We start from the raw sequence: 23,539 nt of genomic DNA on the forward strand, positions 1-23,539 counted from the left end.
ACAAGTAAAAGATAAAGGCAGAAAGACATTGACTAATGTATTCTTAGATACACTATACTTGAAAAATAAAATGTCTGATGGTCACAGCTAGAATGGACTTTGATCACAAGGGTTGCTTGGTTAGAACTAAGTAACAACAAATCAAATGCCTATTTCAAGTGAAGTGCTGCAACCATATGCTGGAAGTTTTAAAATCTGTTGCCAGATTTATTGAAAGAATGCTAGTCTACTCAATATGAGATGTTTTCACAAAACAACAACAACAACAACAGGATGAATACTCACCAAGGAAAGGGACACATGGCGGATTTATTGATCGCAATTTTTCTATGTATTTTTTGAAGTGGTCAGAATTCAATTCTTTTGCCTCATCAAATGCTCGAATCATTTTACTAGGAATTTCCTGAAAAATGGATGATTTAAATTTTCAAGATAAAGTTAAATTGATCTTAAACAAAATTGATAAATAAATATTTATGATTTATTTTCAGCAAGAGAACATTTTGGAAAAGTCAAAATATATTCATGTTATCAACTGAAAAATGCTCTGTACAATGAACTGTTGCTCCATTTGTCTCCTTTAAGACCCTTTGATGTACCCAACCTATTGCCATTACTATCTACTAAATAGTAGGCAAGCCCTTAAAAACAACATTAATTAGAAATCTCTTAACCCATTACCTCCCATAATTCTATTAACTGGAATTTTTTTTTATGAAACTTTGATTTCTAGCATAAAACAGCCTTAGAAACACGCTGGAATGATCAAAATAACATTTTAAATAGAAATAAGCGAGATATTGGGTGAAAAATTAGCAAACCTCATTTGAATATCAGTAGATATAGCAAAAAAGTTAGATATGTGTAAATATTGACAGATAATTACGAAATTTGTAATTTTTAAGTGATCCCATATGAGATCACTAGTAGGTAAATGGTTAATGTGATTAATCACAACTACTTTAACAATTCTAAAGAAATATCAACTATTCTAATTTTATTCAATCTGTTTTTACTTTCTATGCCCCTGAAGCCCACCCATTTTACAGACCCAACTACTCATGGGAAGAAAAAATTAACAGATAAATCAAACTTACCTCAAAAGTGTGCTCCAACCTGAATACTGGAGCTGAATTGAGAGCACTTACTATTTCTAGTACACCATTAAAATTATTCAGGTCTTGAAATACTAACAGGATTTCGATAATGCGAGAAACAACAGCAACTCGCTCTTCAAAATTCTCTGCTTCAATAATACATTTTTCTAACCAGAAGGTGAACTGAAATATAATTCAATGAACAGTTATTTTATTTATTTTATTGTGTTTAACTTAATATGTATGTACAGGTGTATCTAGGCTTATTAAAGACATATGCATTATGTCTATAAAAGCACAGCTGCTTCAATGACTGTGCCGAGAAACTACATTGAATCCTCAGCTACTTTCTAAACTCAATTGCACTTTGTCATTCAACCACGTAAGAGTAATACATGCAACAAATGGATCTATCATAAACTATTTCTCTATCCAACCTCCATAAATTATCCGTGTTCCATGCCCCGGCGTCTCACAACTCATTAAAATTATACTCTTTACTAATTCTAGCAATTATATTTCTATCACAATCATTATCAAATGGTGGTAAAGACTGTCTACTACAGCTGAAAAAACCATTTGAGTAATCATTGGATATCATTTCATCAGTGCTTCAGCCTCTAACCATATACACTCAGTACCATCTAAAGCATTGATTTTCTATTAATTGGTTGAAGATCCCATTCCATCTTTTATGTATTTATTGCTTGCAATGAGCATCACATTAAAATGTACCACATTCAAAGCTAAACATTTTCACATATTTTAGATGAGAGAACTGGGATAAGGCAAACATATCTGAAACCCTTCAACTACTGAACAACTTAGAAGCTAATTTACTCAGTGGTTAAATTATACATTTATCAATTTACTTCTGTGGAATTTATTTACTTAGTTCTGTGTCTGATTGTACTGAGTTGAACTCCTACCAGGATTTTAATTTCTTTTCATCACTGGACTTCAATTAACAGATATCAGAAATTTATATTAAACAGGAAACTATTTAAAAAGTTCAACTTCTCTTTTTATTATGACATGAAAAAAAAAAGATATTTCAATATAATTTAAGTTTATTCCATTTTTTTAAGTAATGAGTGCCTTAATATTTTCCCAAAAATCCATTTGAGGGAGTGATTTTATCCCATAAACATTCCCCACTTAAATAACATTTGTCTTCACAGTAACTGATTATTAACTGCTTTGAATCTAAGCAGTTTATGGGCAGAGCCATTAGAATAGTGGTTAGAATGTCTTAGAATATTTCATCTGGTTCTGCACTCCAAGTTCAAATCCTACCGAGTTTAACTTTGCCTGTCATCCTTTTGGGGCTCAGTAAATACATAAAATAGCAGTCAAAGAATAGTGGATTGGCAGGATCATTAAAGTGTTAGATGAGAGGCCTTCTAGCATCTGTTGAGTCTTTGCAGTCTGGCAACAAACGCTGTGACAACACTGGTGCCAAGCTGTATCAGCCCTTACATTTTCATGGATAATACTAGGGGCATAGACAGGAAGCCATGCATGCAAAGGCAATTACTGGTCTTCCATAGATAAACCTTGCCCAGGCCTGCAATTTGGATAGGAACTTTTCAGGTGCAGACCCATAGCTTTACAAGACGTGTAAAATACTTGGAAACTTTTCATGGAGATTCTTAATAATGAGATCTGGCCTGGCATAAACCAGTTTCAACAGGAATGTTTTAAAATTAAACATTGCTAGGATTATGTGTGTGTGTGTGTGTGTGTGTGTGTGCATATGTGTACGCACACACACATACACGTCTGTATAAATATGAAGCATGTAATTCATGCAAGTCAGCTTCAATACAATATTAGGTTAAAATTTATATTCAACTACTCAAACTACATTACCAATTACAAAATAACAGGTGTAATTTGACTTCAGCACCATAAATTAATAAAAGGTAAATACAATTTTAAATTAATTTTTTTGAAATTTAAGAATTCCTAGCTCAGAATCAACAAATAGATCAGAAGAAAATATTTCACTTTGGTTAAAAAACTTCCTTTTTGGGGAACTTTTTGCAAAATCTTATTAAATAAATAAATAAATTACCATAGTCGAGTGGTGAATCATCTTTAGTAAGTTTGGTGAAGTTTTGTTTTTATCCTTCTTGATCCATACACTGCCAACCAACTCAGATGGTTGCACTGCTCGGTATAAATCAAATTCTAATAGTGTTACCTGACGGGCAATTTCTATTGGATGTAACTGAAAAATAAAATTAAATAGTCTCAGCACAGTTAGAAAAAATATTTTCAAGAAATGAAATTACATGACTTGCTTTTTATTTATTTCAGTTGAAAACAAGAAAAGCAATGCCTATGACCTTAGCAAACCTTCAGTTTGGAGAGATCCTTATAGTTAATCTTCAGTTTGAAGCTTCTTATAAAATAAGGTATTTTCAAATTATTAAAGAAATTGTTATTGATCATCATAGTAAAATACTAAGTTAACTTGAAACTATTCACTACTTACTGATGTCAACACATCTAAATAACCAACTGGAAGTTCTTGAAAAAACATTCCTCAGCCTTTTTTTGTTTCTTTTATATCATTATTCATTAGATTGGCAGTTGTTATGGCAATGGACAAAATGTCTGGCAGTATTTGTTCAGGTTCTGTACAATCTGTGCTCAAGTTCCAATGAGGTAGATTTTGCTTTTTAATCCTCTTGGGCCGATAATATACAGTATCATTCAAGTTCTGGGGTCAATCAATTGATTAATCTCTTTTCGACAAATTTCTTATCTTGGCCCTTTATTAGAAATAATTACTCCTATTCCCTGACCCTAATATTCTAGTTCTTCCATGCTTAGATAGATAGAGCTGCCATGATATTTTACAGCAGTAGTAAAATTTACATATGACTGATCTTGTGGTTGACCTTGCTAACTATGAAATTATGTTTAATTCAGCATTAATTATCAACTATACTTTTTAACATGCTCTTTGTTTAGCAATCACAGCTAAGGCCATGCTGGAGCTGTGCCCTTATATAATAAATGATTTTAACATAAAGATAATATAGGATGGTGAGCTGGTAGAACTGTTAGCATGCCAGGCAAAATGCTGCTAAGCAGTTTGCCTGTCTTCAAGTTCCGAGTTCAAATTCTGCTGAGGGTGACTTTGCCTTTCATCCCTTTTGGGGATAGATTAAATAAGTACCAGCTGAGCACTGGGGCTGATTGTTTATTTTTAGAATGCCAAATGAGAGGCCAGATCTAGCCAGTTTGAACATAAAACTGGTAGAATATTGGGTCTGGATTTGGCCAGCTTAAATGCTGAAGGATTCAAAGTAAAAAGCAGATTCGACAGTACTTAATATCAAAGAGGAAAACCACAAATAATATCAATATCAGCTGTAAAACCATTTATGATGATGATGATGATGATGATGGTGGTATCTCTCCTGTTTTTACTTAAGAGTATCATTATCATCATCATTTAACGTCCGCTTTCCATGCTAGCATGGGTTGGACGATTTGACAGGGGACTGGTGAACCAGATGGCTACACCAGGCTCCAATCTGATCTGGTAGAGTTTCTACAGCTGGATGCCCTTCCTAACTCCAACCACTCCAAGAGTGTAGTGGGTGCTTTTTACGTGCCACCGGCACGAGGGCCAGTCCGGTTGTACTGGTAATGGCCACACTCAAATGGTGTTTTTTTACGTGCCACTGGCACAGGAGTCAGTCCAATGTTTTGTTCACATGCCACCTGCACGAGTGCCAGTAAGGCGAAGCTGGAAACGATCGCACTCAAATGGTGGTTTTTACGTGCCACTGGCATGGAATCGAGACTGCTGCTCTGGCAGTGATCCCGCTCGGATGGTGCTGTTAGCGCTCCACTGGCACGGGTGCCAGTCATCGAACTTGGTTCAGAAACAAGACTAGGTATCAGACGCATGAACAAATAGCAACAAGTAATATTTAGATTTGTCATAGTTTATGGCTTTGTCAAGAGGATAAGAAGTGGTGAATACTTACAGTCATGAGATCAAACTCTTCACTTGTAAATGCCAAATGCCACTCAAAAGGAGGTGGTACAGATTGTAATACTGTTCCTCTCTCAGTACTACTACTCTCAACCTGGAAATGCAGGAGAATCAAGGATCAAATTAATACACATTTGTTTTCAATGGTGATAATCTTGATAAAACAAAGAAATGAACTGGATAAAGGGGGAGATAATGCAATCAGGTGGCTGTTAGTAAGAGTTGAATTAGTACTCTAGCCCTATGTTGCCTAAATTATCAATAAGCATTAATAAAATATTTATTGATTCTGTTTGTCAACTTATTTCAGAGTAAGAAATATATTTAATGTAAAAAATAATTAGTGGCTCTAGGTGTGGGCAAGAGTCATCTATAAGCTTAGGTTTACCAATTACCTTGTGAATGGAATTTGTTAGATGGTAACTCCTACTCTCTCTGTCATCATCATCATCATCATTTAACGTCCGCTTTCCATGCTAGCATGGGTTGGACGATTTGACTGAGGACTGGCAAGCCAGAAGGCTGCACCAGGCTCCAATCTGATCTGGCAGGGTTTCTACAGCTGGATGCCCTTCCTAATGCCAACCACTCCGAAAGTGTAGTGGATGCTTTTGCATGCCACCAGCACGAGGGCCAGTCACACGGTACTGGCAACGGCCACGCTCAAAAAGGTGTTTTTTACGTGCCACCTGCATGGGAGAAAGTCCAGCGGCACTGGCATCGACCTCGCTCGAATGATTTTCTAAAGTGCCACCAGCACAAGTGCTAGAATGATTATATTAACAGAATGAACTGTATGTAAATATATCATATGAGTAATAAAAATAGTATTTCCTAAAGCCATTGAGATAACACTGATTCGACTGGCAGTCTGATGGATTTGTTAATGGCAAATATCTAAGCAACAGATCTGCTGAATGAAAAGTAGTACAAATAACTTGTTTCAAACTATAATTACCTGAAGTAATGGCAAAATAAACTTATTTAATGCAAGCAGCAACAAAAATGAAATTAAAAACAAAAATGATGTACCTTTCTATAAATTACTTTTGTAATCGACCGAGCCATCTTCCTCATAGCTTTACCCTGAATCCTATCCAGAAAGCTGAAGAGTTTCTGAAGTAGACTTTTGTCTCTTTCAAAGTCGTAAAAGTGGCGTTCTACCCAATGTCGTAAAACATTTAAAACTCTGAAAAAGTAAAGAGTAGAGACGAAAAGTTTTAATTAGAAGTTGTACAAGACTTGCTCAATCTGAAAATTATAACACCTTAGTGCCATAAAATGATCATGTGTAAAATAAATACAAATTCAAAAGTTTTCAGTAAGACACAGGTTGTGACTTAAATTGTAAAACTCAATACCACACAAATATTTTAAGAATTATTAGAAATAGAAGAGACAAAATCAGATCCTTAATGAACACAGTCACTCTTCCATGCTGATTTTAATAAACGAAAGACTTAAGAAATTATGAAGTCCTCACACTATAGTGCAAAGTCCTAAAAAATAGTAAGTTGTAGGAAACCAAATGACCGCATCTATCATCTAAGCTAAGAAATGTGAAATAAATAGCAACTTTATATCAAAGGAAAAGTGGGAAATTCCACACCTTGTGTCCCATTTAATACCCTTTCACACAGCTAATTTTCTCTAAATATCTTTATAAAATATTGAAAAATATTGAGGCACTAGTGTGTGCCTGTCTGGTTAGAAATTAGAAAAACAAAAGCAATACTTACCGAAACTGCACAGGTTTGATATATTCTTTTCGAAGACGTTTGAGATCACGTAAAGAAAGGGAGGTGGGGTCACCAGAGGCGGGGTTGTCATCACTTTGTTGTTTCACTTCCGATTCAGGAATATCAAATCTAAAAATAAAAGGAATTTATTTTTTATATTTTTAATATCAAAAAGGATCATTAAAATATTGGCTAATTAACAAATCAACTATGATTAATTGAGCTCTGAATTGTTTTTTTCCCTACATATAAGCTGTTGCCATTAACATCAACGACATTCTTAAAAATGCAGTTCAGCACAGCTGTTCTCAGATGTTCATGCAGAAACTGAAAGAAGCCTGTCATATATATATGTGTGTGTGTGTGTGTATGTGTCTTTGTGGTCTCTGTTTGTCCCCCCCCCCATTACCGCTTCACAACCAGTGTTAGTGTGTTTATATCCCTGTAACTTAGTGGTTCGGCAAAAGAGTCTGACAGAATAAGGACCAGGCTCAAAAAATAAGTATTAGGGTCAATACATTTGACTAAAAATTCAGTCAAAAGGGACTGAAATAAGTAAAAGATAAAAGTATGCCTTTTAATTCTGTCTTGTGTGACTTTGATTCTGCCAACTTACTGCCTTCTTAATAATAATAATAGTAACAACAACAATAATAATAATCATCATCATCATTTAATGTCCACCTTCCAGGCTGGTATGGGTGGGATGGTTTGACAAGAGCTGGCCAGGCAGAAGCCTCCTACACCAGACTTCTGTAACTGTTTTGGCAGGATTTTTACAGCTGGATGCCTTTCCTAACACCAACACTCAGCAGACCGATAATAATAATTATTTCAAATTTTTGCCAGAAGGGCAGCTTGGGGGAAAGTGGAGATGAGTCGATTCCATCGACCCTAGTGTCCAACTGGTACTTATTTTATTGACCCTGAAAGAATGAAAGGCAAAGTCAACGTTGGAGGAATTTGAACTCAGAACGCAGCGACGGGCGAAATATCACTGAGCATTTCGTCCAACATGCTAATGATTTTGCCAGCTTGCTGCCTTCTTAACAACAACAGCAGCAAACAAACAAACAAACAAACAAACTGACAAAAAGATAGACATCAATAGCCCCAGAAAGATTTCAGACAAAAAAACATGCCTCCTTATTGATATGACTGTCCCAATCAACATAAATGTATCTGTCAGGACCTACTAAAAACTGAGCAAGTATAAAGATCTTGAAGTAGAAATTGGCAAAATGTGGAACCTGAAGACTAAAACAATACCTGTTGTCATAGGTGCCCTAGGAATGATAGCAAAAGGGGCGGATTCCTACCTAGCTCATCAGATACCAGGAAACACCAAAATGGCAGAAATTCAAAAGATAGTGCTCATGGGAACTGCCCAAATCCTACATAAAATGCTGTCTATGTAATCTCAAATTTTAAAACAAACTCATTATTTTCTTATTTTCTTAAACATTCTCTAGAGCAATACTATGTGCAAAACCAAATATATGACACTCTAGGCATAACACCAGCTTGAACTTCTAACTTGCTTTCTCTTGAAGTCAATTTGTACAAACACAAAGCAAAAGTCAAACATAATAATAATAATAATAATAATAATAATAATATTAATAATAATAATAAACTTATTTATTTTACTCTAAATTCCACTAAATTCTAGATTAATTTTAAATTCAACTGTGTGTGTGTGTGCGTCTGTGATGTTTATTTTTAAAGAAATTAATGTAAATGGTGAATTGTTTTAGGATAAACTTAACTTTAGTACATAATACTTTTGATTTATAACTTATCAAACTGAATTTTTGAAAGAGAATTATCTTATTCTCACCGTTCAATTAAAAGATCCAACAGCGTTTGTGGTGTACAGAAGGATCTATAGGTTGTGAGGAATGTTGGTACAAATTTGGGATCAGCATACATATGGTAGGTGAGTCGTTCAACAAGTTTAAGGAGAGTTCCCCCTTTAATTAATGGACTCTCTCCACTTGCTTCTTGGTTCTCTTCAAACACAATGTTGTCACTAGAGTCTTCTACAGCAAACCTAAAATAAAAAAGTTGAAAAAAAAAAAAATGAAAACAGTGGAAAAATGAATAGAAAAGGGAAGCTTTATTTACTTTTACTGTTTTTATGTCAAATTTTCCATGTTAAAATTGTTGGCAGGAATTTCCGCAAACTCAGATATTTGCATATTATTTATTTTTTTAATCTTTTATCTTTCATTTGCTGCAGTCATCAGGCTGTGGTTATGCTGGAGCATTGCCATGAAGAACTTTAGTTGAATGAACTGACTCCAGTAGTTATAAATTTTTTATAAAGCCTGGTATTTATTCCATTGGTCCTTTTTGTTGAAGCACTAAGTCAAGGGGACGTAAACACATATACAAAGACACACACAAACATATAATATCTTATTGGTGATCATTTATGAAATAAAATTGAGAATTTAAATCCTCAAATGGTGTAACAATTCCAAAACTGGAAACATCTGAACTAAAAAAAGAACTTATTGCAGTGAGAATCTGGTTAGTGTCAAAAAAAGAAAAAAAAGAAAGAAAAAGAGTAGTACTCACTTATATATTAATGGTGGGGGTAACTGCAGTGGATGCTCTTTCTCTTCTTCCTTCAATATATTGTCTAATGTTCGTTCCAACATACTGGAAAATAAACCAAATATTGATAATAATAGCCTAACCTTGATTTTTAGCTGAAGCATGGAAAATATTTGTTTTGATATATCAGCAGCAATGAAATATAGAAATGTTACGAAAAGTTAAATTGTGTACCAAATTTTAGAGCAGTCATGGTCAAACTGCAGCCTGCAGAGCTTCTTGAATGGTGCACCTAATGAAAAACTGCCTTGAATTTTTTCTAATAGTGCAACCTGTGCCTGTTTTAGAGTATCTGTAACCTTGAATCTCCATTTTTTTAAAAATCTCTTTTGCAATCTCTGCTGTTCTGACTGTTTAATGCATCCAGTTAAATAACATGCATGTCTTACTCCATTTCATCAATCTCATTATATATAACTATCCAAACTATTTTTTCTTATTCTTTTCTAGAAAAGATTAAAAGAGGGGACAGAGGGCAGATATATATATAATTCGAGTAATGAAAGAATAACTACTGTCATGAAGTAGAGAAAAGTGAAAACATTGAAAGAGTCATAAAGAATAAGGGTGCGTAGGCACGTCGGGAGTGGGGGTTGGTGAATTTTAGAAACCAGGGAATATGTAACATGAACTTTAAAAAATAAAGTACAGAGGTTAGTCAATATTTGTACAAGAAAAGACAACACTAATCTAGCATTCAGTGTGTATGAGTGATGTCTGTTAAAAATATTGATTTGTTTAATAAGGAATACTCAAGGCAGTTGTTAAAAAACCTCTGCAACTCTTTTGAAAAAATTCACCATGTCTTTATAATAGCTTGAGCTTAACAAATATAACAATTAACTATTTAGTATGCCACTTTGATGCACTAAGTAACCTGTCAATGAATACAGGCTTCAAAATGGTCTTAATGTTATCAGAAATTAAAATTGTCAAGTAGTAAACATTGTGGAAAGTAATGATAGCTCATTGGAGATGGTAATCATATTATGGCAGAAAGACAAGAACAAACGAGCTAACTTTGTGTAAAAGTAAAATGAATGAGTTGAAAAACACAATGCAGCAAACAAGGGCAGTAACTACGAAAGATTTGAGCTATAATAATAGACAATATTTCACTGGTGAAAATATGACTCAAGTTGCTGTATGGGAGTAGATAAAGCAGAGGCAGAATCAAGGAAAGAAGTGATCGATCGAGACCTAACGTGGTGAATGTGCACATCAATCCATTCAATAAAGAAAAATGATGTAAAATTTGTAACAAACAGAAAAACCACACTCACCTCCTTGTTTGTAGAGAAATTAATGCAGCCATCCAAGTGTTCTTTTCGTCTATAGATTTACACAGCATAATTATACTTGGATGGTCTCGGATCTGAATTTCAAATGCATGCTTATACTCTGAAAAATGAAAAAAGATATGATGGTGATATGTCTATATGTATGTATATATGTATATATATATATATATATATATATATATATATGTATACACACGCACACACACATGCACAAAACCCATGCAACCATGGATAAATGGATTTAAAATATATGAATATATATATATTTTTATATGTGTGTATGTGTGTGTATGAAAGTGATTATGTAACTGCTGTTCTTTTGTCAGTCATTAAATTATATTCTGCTCTGCAAACATCTGATGTTTTACTTAAAAGCATAAATATATGAGTTCTAACAACTGGTTGTTAGTATCATTATGTTTAAGCAAAATCATAAAATTTATACATTATGCTTTTAAGACTAGCAGGGCAACCCTGTGAGGTTGCTACCACCCAGCTTCTTTTAAAAGTATAATAAACAGGTACACCAATAAAAGGTATTGAGTAATTCTTTAGGTTAATGTTAATTTTGTTTTTCTTTTCTTATAACTTGACATACGAACAAACACTAATATACATACATGAAAAGATGTAGAAGCATATTTTGAAAACAAACCTCAAAATGAAATTAAAGAAATATCTATAAATCCATGTAATTTAATTAAAAGCTACCAATATAGAGTCATTCTTTTACCTTCAGTATCTTCTTTGTCCACCACTTCTATCTTCCGTAAATAATGTTTCTCTTTGAGTTTGTATTCTGGTGCAGGTCCCATTGTTGAAGACCGTCGAAGATTTTGCTTACATAATACCAGCAAACCATCAAAGAGGAACACATACCGTTCTGTAGGACGCCGGCCAGTATATTTAAGTAATATTCCCTCTATAAAAGAATGAAAAAGCATTAAAAATGTTTGTCAAGAAAACTCCGCTTCATTTTACAAATTAATAATATCCAACAAAATTCTAGAATCTATCAACAGCTTAGATATAAGGATTTTGAGCTTAAGTAATTAACAATTAGTCTAAATACTACCCTATGAAGGTAAATTAACTAGAACATTAAATTATTCACAAGATTTTATTTCCACTTTTGGTAGGTAATTTCCTTCATGAAGATACTAATTTTGTAATTACGGTCAACATTGCCTTAACTCCAATATCTTCCATGCTTAAATATTTATATATTCTTTATTATATGAGATAATTTTTTCCCTTTCTCTTTGAAATATTTAGTATAATTCATTTTTGCTGTTTGTAACATTTTGATTGCTTGCAGTTTGATAAAAGCTTAATTAGAGGAAGTAGAATAAACACATTTTAATTGGGAGCTTGCATGTGTGAAAGCAATTCAGAAGAATATTTTTGAATACATACCCATAATAAATTCATTGCAACTTTGCCAAATGTCCTTGCCTTCCCAACCATCAATACTTTTCTGAAGTTCATTCATTTTGGCCAATGCTGCCTGTCGTCCACTTTGACCTTGTAATCGTAATGAGGTTTCCCTAAAAATAACGAAAATAACAAAAAACATCCATGAAACATTGTTCTGAACTAATCATGCATTATCTCATAGCTCTGAGATTTTGATGATGTGATTGTTCATTTTTTTAGAATGGCACTGTAAGATAGGAGTGAGAGGCCAGATTGGGTTGGTTTCAACTTAAGACAGATAGAATATTTGGGCTGGATATGGCCAGTTTAAATGCTAAAGAGTTTAATGCAGGAGTTAAAGTTTCACTAAGTTTGAAAATATTGATATTTAAATATATTCCAACAGATTCAACTCCTCAGTTAGGAAGAATGTGATGAATCTTGACAGAATGCTTCTTTGGGGAACAGAGTCACCCTCTGTTGCAAGTATTCAAACTAGGTCTCTTCTCTAAGGATAACTCATGGTAATTTCCCCCCTCTCTTTTCTTCCACGGCATCTCTTCCTCTGCCAAAGTGATTAAAAAAATTTTAATAACCTAAAATTATTTATACTTTTACTTGTCTTTAATCACAAAATTACATCTAAAATAGTGACGGTATTGCTTAATAAACACCATCATCATTTAACATCCACTTTCCATGCTAGCATGGGTTGGACTAACAGGTGCTGACAAGTCAGAAGACTACGCCAAGTTCTACGATCTGCTTTGGCATGGTTTCTTTGGCTGGATACCCTTCCTAACACCAGCCATTTTACAGGATGTAGTGGATGCTTTTTTGCTTTTTAAGTGGCACCAACACTTCAGATAAATAATCAAATTATTAAAAAAAATCCAACTAAAATAATTTACATAATCTTCAAAGAGACGCAGATAAATTCATTGACTACTAGTTTAAAAGAATTTGAATGAATGCTGCCACCAGTTCTATTCCCGGTCAATAAGAATGGATTCCTTGAATAAAAGGAAACGTGTAAGAAATATTGATAATTAGTTGTAAAGCTAGGAAATGGTATTTTAACAACTTCAAGAATCCAACAAAAGAGTTTCCCAATTAGACACATAGCAGCAGCCCTCAAACACATTAAACAAATGTCATAAGTTTTGTGATGAGAGGTTATGAATCCTAAATCATAGAAAATATAACCAGCATAGACTAAGGAAACAGTCCTTTTGTACTACATGTACCAGATTGCAATAGTCTAAGTAAAAGAAATTATTATTTGTTGAAAGAAGCAGTTATAAAGATAAATCATAAGTGACAGTCTGAATTTGCAGACCCATCAATAAGTATACAAATAATGCCTTAAATAAACTGTCTGTTGTGCCAATTAGTTCAGCTCTTTATGATCAAAATCAGCTGTTAATGAGTAAATCAAATCCACTTCTAACAACTCCCATGGAGTGGTTGAACTCAACACTGCATGTCAATTAAAAATGAATTCCTTCAATTGTTACTGTTTCTGATAAAAATCGAACCACTCCAGCCATTAGTACCATTTGTAACTCACAGCCGCATTGGGCCACTGAGAGTTAAGTGTCTTGTTACAGACAATGTAAACATTGTATTAAGAGTTATAGAAAAATACTCACCATGGCCGTCGTTTGCCAAGATTATTTCCAAACTTCTTTTCTACAGATGTTTTTAAATTAACCATTAAACCAATTGCTTGTCCCAAAAATTCTTTATCTTCATCATTAGGGCTTGTGTCTTGCATCATCTAGAAGCAGTAAATTGAACCAATATTAAAGCAAATTTAAACAAAACTCCTGGATCTGCTTTTCCTGTATTATCAACTAAAGTTACGTTTTAATATTTGAATACATTAACTCTGAAAACTATTTTGGTTTTTCTACGAGATTGCAACCAGACTAACAGTTTAGCTTATAGAAGCTGATAATGGTCAGTCAGCTTCGAAATGTTATTGATCCCCCCAGGACTTATTCTTTGTAAGCCTAATACTTATTCTATCAATCTCTTTTGCCAGACTGCTAACTTACAGGGATGTAAACACAATCAGTTGTCAAGTGATGGTGTGGGGGACAAACACAGACACACAAACATATATATATATATATATATATACACATCAGGCTTCTTTCAGTTTCTATCCCACTGCCTAAGGTGCCACGCAGTGAGACTGAACCCAGAATCATGTGGTTGGTAAGCAAAGTACTTACCACACAGCCACTCCTATTATTATTTTAACAAATATAGCTCCACAAATGAATTAGGCATCAACACAATCTACTACTATAATTCTATGTTAAATATACAGTAGTCAACTCTAATATCTGAAGGCACATGGCACAATAGTTAGAGCATTGGGCTCATAATCACAACGTAGTGAGTTTGATTCCCAGATCAGGCTATGTTCTTGAGCAAGACACTTCATTTCACACTGCTCCAGTTCACTCAGCTGTGGACATGAGTTGCAATGTCACTGGTGCCAAACTATCAGCTTTTGCCTTTTCCTTGGTTAACATCAGTGGTGTGAAGAGGGGAGGCTGGTATGCATGGGCAACTGCTAGCCTTCCATAAACAACGTTGCCCAGACTTGTGCCTCAGAGGGGAACTTTCTAGGTGCAATCCCATGGTCATTAATGACTGAAGGGGGTCTTTACTCTAGAGTATTAATACAGTAGTAATACAGCTTACATATATAGTATAGTAATGTTTAACATAATATAGTACAGAAGTGTTTAATATAATATGGTAAATTTATGATTTTTTTTACATGTAAACTACTAGTATTATCAATAAAATATTTTTAGTATAACTAAATATGTTGATAGAGATATAAGTAAATTTATGAGTTTTTTTTTTTCTTTTTTACAATGAAGTTTGTCTGTTCCTTTTAATCTCTTTGAGAGTAACCTGCCTGAGCAGCCCTTGGTTCTATGATACAAAGATCTTGTTTTAAAGTGACCTAAATGAAACTCTTTCTTCAAAATTTCACATTAATTTATGTTCCAAAAGCCAGTTTAATTAGTAATGACGAAGTTATTTCACTAAATTCTTCATTATTTTTAAAATTAATTGAAACAAAACAAGTGTATTTGAACAAAAATATGGTAACAAAAGGATTGTAGTCTATTCTAGTTTTGTTGTTCACTAAATACTTCATGAAATAAATCTAACTTTAAAATATTTTGTCACTTTCTGCCAACAAAGTGAATCATTTATAATAGTGGTGCTGTTTCAGTTTCCAATACCTCAGCTTGATTAAATTCAGTCATTACGTTAATGTTATTTTATTCATTAACATTAACCAATTAATTATCAGAACTTTTCTTGCGATTTTCTTCACAGAAAGTATAGAAATACCTACCCATGTACTTTTTTTTTTCAATTTAGTAGATATTTCTAACCTTTTAGCTATGATATATTTTAGAATATTTTGGAGAACAACTTGAATATCAAATGGTAAATATCAGTAAACTACAAGAATTCTTTTTACAAACTCAACAACTATGAAAAAAAAATTCACTCACCTTCATAACATCAAAATAATGCAGCAAGTGATAAATTGGTCCAAGCAGCAGTTTTGGAAGTACATATTTGACAGCATCTTTGAAATTGTAAGTGTAAGTCTACAAAGTTAAAAAAAAAAAAGTTAATATGTTTTTATATTTTATCTTCCAGACTAACAGAGTTGCAAACTAGAAATCTTGTTTATTATTTAGTTGTGCCAGGGGCACGTAAAAAGCACCATTCGAGCGTGGTCATTACCAGTGCTGCCTGGCTGGTTCCCATGCTGGTAGCACGTAAAAAACACCATTCAAGCGTGGTCAATGCCAGTACCACCTGACGGGCCCTCGTGCTGGTGGCATGTAAAAAAACACCCATTACACTCTCAGAGTGGTTGGCATTAGGAAGGACATCCAGCTGTAGAAACTTTGCCAAATCGAGTCTGGTGTAGCCTTCTAGCTTCCCAACCCTCAGTCAAACTGTCCAAACCATGCCAGCATGGAAAGCGGACGTTAAACGATGATGATGATGCTGATGATGTTAGAAATGTTAAGGACTCACATGATAGTCTATAGTTTCTGTCAACTGCAAAAGTGTATCATGAAGCTCTTTTCCAACAGATGAAACCATGTCTGACATATACTTTTCATAAACAAAGAATTCTTCTTCCTGAAATATAAATAAAAATGTACTTGTATAAAAACATACATACATGCAAACAAACATACAGACGTGTGTGTCTGTGTTAACACACACACATACATAAGTTGGTATATGGATATATAATGTTATAGTGATTGCAAAGATAGCATATATCCAGGGAAACAAAATTCTTCAATAAAACATGCATATATAGTCTTCTGCATGTGACAGTCACTGGACTGCAGCCAAGCTGGAGCACTGCTTTGATGGGTTTAGTCAATCAGATCAAACCTAGTACTTATTTTTAAATCTGATACTTATTCTATCTTTCTCTTTTTGCCAAACTGCTAAGTTACAGTGATGTAAACAAATCAACATCAGCAGTCAAGCAATGAGAGACAAACACAAATGCACACACACGCCCATAACTATTTCCATATATTTTGGAGACATATTTGCCCGGTATGCGATTTGATCTGAGACCATGTGTTGATATTCAAAACAATTACAGACACATATTAGCCATTCAAAAACACACAATGACTTAATTAACTTCATTTAAACATTTGGTATAAAATTCATCACACAAACTTTGACTGGGTCACTGACACAGCTGCACACTATGCGTGTGTGTGTGTGTGTGTGTGAGAAGGCATGCGGTCTAGTGGTTAGAGTATTGCACTCATGATCGCTAGATCATGGGTTCCATTGTCACACTGGGCAGTGCGTTGTGTTCTTGAGCAAAACGCTTCATTTCATGTTGTTCCAGTCAACTCAGCTGTAAATAGGTAACCATGAATGGAATAACCTTCTGATCGGCAGTGTGTATGCCTGCTCGCTTCACCAGTGACATGGTGTCAGTTGAAAGCTAAAACAACAAAGTGCACCGTGACTAGTAATGTATAACAACACCAAAGAGTTTGGTTGATACCATGACATATACACACACACATGATGAGATTTCTTCAATTTCTATCAAATTCCCTTACAAGGCATGGGTCTGTCTGACATTATAAGAGAGGACACTTGCCCAAGGTACCATGTAGTAAGACTGAATCTGAAACCTTTTGGTTGCAAAGTGAACTTCTTAACCACAGAGCCATGTCTGCATTTATATATATATAAAGAATAAAAAGTTTTCAATGGTACAACAATGCACTATAATTCCTTCTTCAGATATTCTTAGATGGAGTCGACTCCATCTAAGAATATCTGAAGAAAGAATTGTATTCCGAAATATCACATAAATTACAACAGGTATATAGTCCTTTTTTTTGTATTATAGTGCATTGTTGTATCATTCAAAACTTTTTATTCTTTACAAACAATACACAATGCTTCAAGCGAACTACAATACTCTCCTCTATATATATATAATCAGGAGAAAATACAAAATTTCAAACAGCGGGTATTTTACTCAATTATCTGTATTTATTTGAAATACAAATTTTAGGATTTTTCTTGTTTAAATTCCGGAAGTTTGTTTACAGAAAAGTGCTTCAAAATATTGAGGAGTTAAAACTAATTTTTTAAAAATATCATTCTCGCCAAAGTAATCAATTTAATAGACACCTTGAAACTAATCCCTTATACCTCTAAAAGTTTTATAAATTTTTTTTTCATAAAATGCAGTTATATAAATGCAAAAAAAAAAAAAAAAATGAATAAAATTAAATTAAAACATTATATATGTATTCCTTACTTCAGCCATTTCTACAAATGGTATTCCTGCTGTTGGTGCTTCATTTTCTTCGGCTATTTCCATTTGGTCTTCAATTGAACTAAGTAGGTTAGCGCTGCATTCCATTATATCTTTTATATTACTAAACAATACTTCCATTTTCTATGAAATAAAACGAAAATACATAAATATATATATATACATATATATAATAATTAATTTGCATTATTCAAAGACAAATGTATCACTTTTAACAATTATTTTGTCAAAATTTAAGACACCAAAGATTGAGAACATACTTAAACATTTTTTAGAGCAAATAATTATTAAAAGTTCATGTCTTTTGACAAAATATTTTTGAAATTGTGTATGTCTAAATGCATTTTGTGTCAAAATATTGAAATATTATTATATATATATATATTACAGCTTTGTTTTGATTTACTGCTGTAGAAAGGAAAATATTGCAAAGCTACAATTTTCTGACAAATTCCATTGGTTTGATCGTTATGTTAAAAAAACACTTAATCCAAACAATATTTGGAATTTGAAAATTTTATCTAATTATACCTAAAAAAATTGCAGAAAACTGAAGCATATTTATTTGTATATTTCAAACATAATTAGTGTCATTATTGAATGGAACTTAATGGATATGCCCAAGTTCTTGGCACATGGCATGAGAATCATTCAGATGGTTCAGTTAGTTATTTCTTAGTGGCTGCCAAACTAATGCCAATATGCAATTTATCTCAGTCTCACTATTCTGTGAAATTAAAACAACTATATATATATTATTTGGTAAATAGATTTTTTTTAAACGTTCATACTGTGTTGGTGCATTAGTAAAATAAATACCTCTTACTTTTGCCTGAAGAACCTTTTCAAATGGTGCAGCAAATACTTTTATGATCATGTTTAAATCTCGAAGATACTGGTTCTCTTCAAGGATAAAATCTTTAACAATCTCTTCATAAGACAATGAATCTCGTCGAACTGGCTCTTCTTCAAGCATTAACGATGGGTTATCATCATCATCAGGAAAGAAAAGGTTCATGAGACCCTATAAAATATATCACAAAAGAATGACTTATAAAAATCTTACAAGAAAAAGCAGTACAAAACGAAGTCCAATTAAGCAAAGACTAGATTTTTCTAGTCAATAGACATTTTTGTCTGTTGTGGGTGTAGGGTTGGAGAAAGGGGATGTACCCATGGTTTGCAGGCCCTTCAAGACAAGTTGGGTTGATGTTGTTAACGTTTCAAGTTGGTGGGTGTAGAAAAGAAGATGTATGCAGTTATCTGAAGTTCTGAAGAATAGGACCTGAGGTGGGATCAGGGGGGGGGGGGTAATAAAATGGGTGACAAGAGGAGTAAAGATGAGTGGATTTGAGAGTGCTCTGAGGGGCAGAAGCCACTGTAGTAACAGTAGAGATGGGAGAGAAATAGGAAGGCAGCAAGCTTATGGGCCAGAGATTGGGTATGTTACCAGCCAGTTGTGTAACCTTTCTTTTGATGTGTGACAGCAATATAATTTCATATGCAGGAGCAGTACTCTGTTGTGGGTACCATTTGAATTGTGTAGAGAATAATCTCACACCTTGCGTCATCAACACAATCACCATCAGTTTATGTTCCCTTTTCCATACTGGCAAGGAGTGGATGGTTCAACAAAAACCAATGAATCAGAGGACTGCACTGAACCCCAATGCCTGCTTTGGCATGGTTTCTCTGGCTGGATGCCCTTCTTAACATCATCCACTTTACATAGTGTACTGAGTGCTTTTTCGTGGCACCAGCACTGGTGAGGTCACCAGATAACTTGCAAGAGAAGCTCAGCTCCCCTGAGTGGGGTATGGTATTGATGGACATGGAAGTATGATAGAGGGACAGTAATGGGCATCTTGCTGAAGAGGTGAATACAAAGCTTTCTCAACTGGAGAGAGAGAGAGAGAGATGGTGAGGCCATATCCTCAAGGTACAAGGTGAATATGAGAGAGAGAGAATAGGGATTGAGGAACAGAAGAAATGGGTGGGTAAGTAAGTGTACTAGAGTGTGAAAAGAGCAACAGATGATTGGAAAAGGGCACTGAAGTGGACACACTGAATAACTGCTAGGAGGAGGGGAAGTGAAGGAAGTAGGAGAGGACCAGGAAGGAACAAGTCAGTAATAAATGAATAATTGTGAATGACTTGCTAGTAAATGAAGAAAATGAGACACTACCAAGTCAGCCACCATCACACACACAAAAAAAGAAGAAAATGATAAAGACAGATAATCAAAATAAAGCTGATAGTAACAAGCCCTAATTCTACATAAGGAAGTTGGAAAAACAGAATCCTTCTAGCAAAATAGAAATATTAAAAAACAATAAACGCAATACATCCAAATACAATTTCACTGTGGAATGTCTATGAAATCTATAGCTGAATAAGATACCATGCTGTTTACAAAATTCTGATCTTATCATTAAGTAATAATCGTTAGTGACATGAGCACAAGACCAGAAATTTTGAAGAATGGGATTAGTTGATTAAATCTACCCCAGCCTCAAAAGATTTGAACTCAGAATGTATAGAGCTGGAACAAATATTGTAAGGTATTTTGTTTGACATTCTAATGATTCTGCCAATCTGCAATCCTTATAAAGTATAGGTCTTCTGGTCTCAAAACAAGAAGAAGAAGAGAAGACAACAATGATGACATCATTTAACATCTGTTTTCTATGCTGGTATGGGTTGGGTCGTTTAACAGGAGCTGGCAAGGCTAGGAGTCACCCCAGGTTCCATAATCTGTTTTCGGCACAGTTTCAACAGCTGGATGCCCTTCCTAACACCAACCACTTTACAGAGTGTACTGGGTGCTTTTTAAATGGCACCAGCACCAGTGCTTTTTATGTGGTACCAACACCAGTGCTTTTTATGTACACCACCACCAGTGCCTTTTATGTGGTGCCAGCACCAGTGCCTTTTATGTGGTGCCAGTACCAGTCTTTTCACAAATTAAAGAAAATACTTGAATGTATTTTATGATAGCATTTCTAATACATTCTACAGGGTGTCCACAAGGTCTGGGTACATGGAGTAAATAAAATCATAGCATAAACAATTAAATATAAGAAATAATAATTTCTTATAGTATGTGTTAATCCCCATGTACCCAGACTTTGTGGACACCCTGTAGTTAAATTATATTAGTAAATTTATTTCCAATAAATAATCTAAGTGATGTCATGATTGTTTATGCTATACTTGTCAGGCATTTTGATGCATACCACGGTAGATTTTTGATGCATACCACGGTAGATAATTGACAGTGTTTTGCTATTATTTCATGTGAAGTAGACAAAATTTTAATAATCAAGACTGTGTTGCATAATAGGGTACTTAACAGTATCATTCCATTGGTTACTAGAGTGGTTGTTAAAAAGACTGTCGGTGCAATAAACTCTCAGCAATAAGTGACAGATTCCAACGCCTTTGTGACTACTACAATAACAATCTTATCATCAAATAGAAAGCTTTAAAACTTTAGTAGATGGCATGTGATGGTTTTCATTCACTGCATATTAAAAACATGTTAAATACACATTCGACTGTCTTTTAAAAAAAATATGTTATATCAAAACCAACACTTGTAATCTTCTGTTGTAAAATATTTGTTTAAATTTTGGCATAAGACCAGAAAGTTTGGAGGAGGAACTAAGTTGGTTACACCAACTTCAGTATTTGACTGGTACTTATTTTATTGACCCCACCCCTCAAAGGATGAAAGGCAAAGCCAACTTCAGCAGCATTTGAACTCAGAATGTAAAGATGGACGAAATACTGTTCAGCATTTTGCTCAGTCTGCTAATGATTCTGCCAGCATTGTGTTGTGAAATATTGCCAAGAAGCTGCAACAACACACCTCTCTCATCATCATCCTTCCACTGCCTTCCCCGTTTGGTACCACTCCCTAGCCACTCCCCCAACTGAGATGCTTTTGCAGCATTCACACTCTATTTGTCCCCTTCCCCCTACCTCAATGCTATCCTCCAGCTTCTCCAGCTCCTCAACACCCTTTCTCATTTTCCTCCTACACCCATGACCTCCCAACACCTCTTTTCTTCAATGACTCTCAGGATTCCACCCAAAACTATTGTTCCCTTTCTTCTCCTTTCCCTCACCTTTTGTCCATACTTGCCCTAAAAATGTAGGATAGCCCTAAGCCTTGCCCCTACACAACCTGCCCTTTCCACTTTGTACCTTTCTTTCTCAATAACCCCACTAATCCCTTACCTTTCATCTGTTCTCTGCCATACTCCTTCCCACCGATTAGTGCCTACTCTACTACTCCTACTCTCTCTACTACTCTTCTATTGCAATTATAAATCTGTTCTTTTCAATTTACTCATCCTTTCTCATCATCACCACCATCTATAATCATCACAAACACTCTCTCTAAAGGCAGCGAGCTGGCAGAAACGTTAGCATGCTGGGCGAAATGCTTAGTGGTATTTCGTCTGCTGCTATGTTCTGAGTTCAAATTCCGCTGAAGTCGACTTTGCCTTTCTTCCTTTCGGGGTCGATTAAATAAGTACCAGTTATGCACTGGGGTCGATATAATCGACTTAATCCGTTTGTCTGTCCTTGTTTGTCCCCCCCTGTGTGTAGCCTCTTGTGGGTAGTAAAGAAATAACACACACTCTCTCTTCTCAGTTACAGGGGTTAAATATAGGCCCTTAGCTTTGCAAGTGATGAGGTGATCTTAACTTGTGCTGGTGCCATGAAAAAAAGCATCCGGCATACTTCGTAAAGTGGTTGGCATTAGGCAGGGCATCCACATGTAGAAACTGTGCAAAAGAAGATATTGGTGCAGAACACAATTCTCCAAACTGTCAGATTCTCTCAAACTGTCCAGCCTATAGCAGCATAAAAGTGGATGTTGAATAATGATGATGATGTCAATAATGATGAAAAGCTTTACAGCCTACATCTAAAATGGAAATTCTGAAGGTTCTTATACACTGGCACAAACAGTTTAGTATGTCTCAGATTGTTTCTTGCCCTGCAATATCCACAAAATATTTTCCCATAGCACGTGCCATTCATTCTTATTATACATGGATGACAAAAATCAGTGAACAATCAGCTGAAACCATGTGTACAGGAGACTGAATACCAACAGAACAGGCATGTACTGCCCAATCACAGTATGAACTATAACTGCAATAATAAAACACTGATAGATTCTTGAAGCTACAACATAACGCATGATTAATATAAAACAGTGAGAATAAATAAGCATTACTTCTGAGAGGATAATGCGAATGCTAATGAGTTAAGTGATTAAATGATTTCACTACCATCGACAACATCTTTATGACTCCCTTGCAAGAAACAAAATTAAGACACAAATATTCCACCAAAAATTTTTTTTTTTTTTTGTAAGTCAGATACTTAATGTATCAGTTTTCACTGCCAACCTGCTAAGTTATAGGAGACATAAA

General features: G+C 34.6%; 1 protein-coding gene across 2 annotated transcripts in view; it reads right to left on the reverse strand.

Annotated features, from left to right (window-relative positions):
• Positions 1 to 23,539, reverse strand: part of LOC106875192 (son of sevenless homolog 2) — a 113,703-nt gene that overhangs the window by 10,998 nt on the left and 79,166 nt on the right. For both annotated transcript variants that reach the window (XM_014923231.2, XM_052966921.1), the window contains 16 exons: positions 18,913 to 19,110; positions 18,069 to 18,209; positions 16,286 to 16,393; positions 15,748 to 15,846; positions 13,846 to 13,973; positions 12,194 to 12,324; positions 11,511 to 11,699; positions 10,760 to 10,877; positions 9,438 to 9,521; positions 8,695 to 8,907; positions 6,855 to 6,983; positions 6,148 to 6,304; positions 5,108 to 5,209; positions 3,175 to 3,330; positions 1,098 to 1,280; positions 286 to 403 (listed from right to left, as the gene is read on the reverse strand). In XM_014923231.2, the coding sequence (XP_014778717.1) occupies positions 286 to 403; positions 1,098 to 1,280; positions 3,175 to 3,330; positions 5,108 to 5,209; positions 6,148 to 6,304; positions 6,855 to 6,983; positions 8,695 to 8,907; positions 9,438 to 9,521; positions 10,760 to 10,877; positions 11,511 to 11,699; positions 12,194 to 12,324; positions 13,846 to 13,973; positions 15,748 to 15,846; positions 16,286 to 16,393; positions 18,069 to 18,209; positions 18,913 to 19,110 (2,254 nt within the window). The remainder of the gene's footprint in view (positions 1 to 285; positions 404 to 1,097; positions 1,281 to 3,174; positions 3,331 to 5,107; positions 5,210 to 6,147; positions 6,305 to 6,854; positions 6,984 to 8,694; positions 8,908 to 9,437; positions 9,522 to 10,759; positions 10,878 to 11,510; positions 11,700 to 12,193; positions 12,325 to 13,845; positions 13,974 to 15,747; positions 15,847 to 16,285; positions 16,394 to 18,068; positions 18,210 to 18,912; positions 19,111 to 23,539) is intronic.

This window comes from Octopus bimaculoides, chromosome 4 (assembly GCF_001194135.2).
Source record: "Octopus bimaculoides isolate UCB-OBI-ISO-001 chromosome 4, ASM119413v2, whole genome shotgun sequence".
Taxonomy (NCBI): domain Eukaryota; kingdom Metazoa; phylum Mollusca; class Cephalopoda; order Octopoda; family Octopodidae; genus Octopus; species Octopus bimaculoides.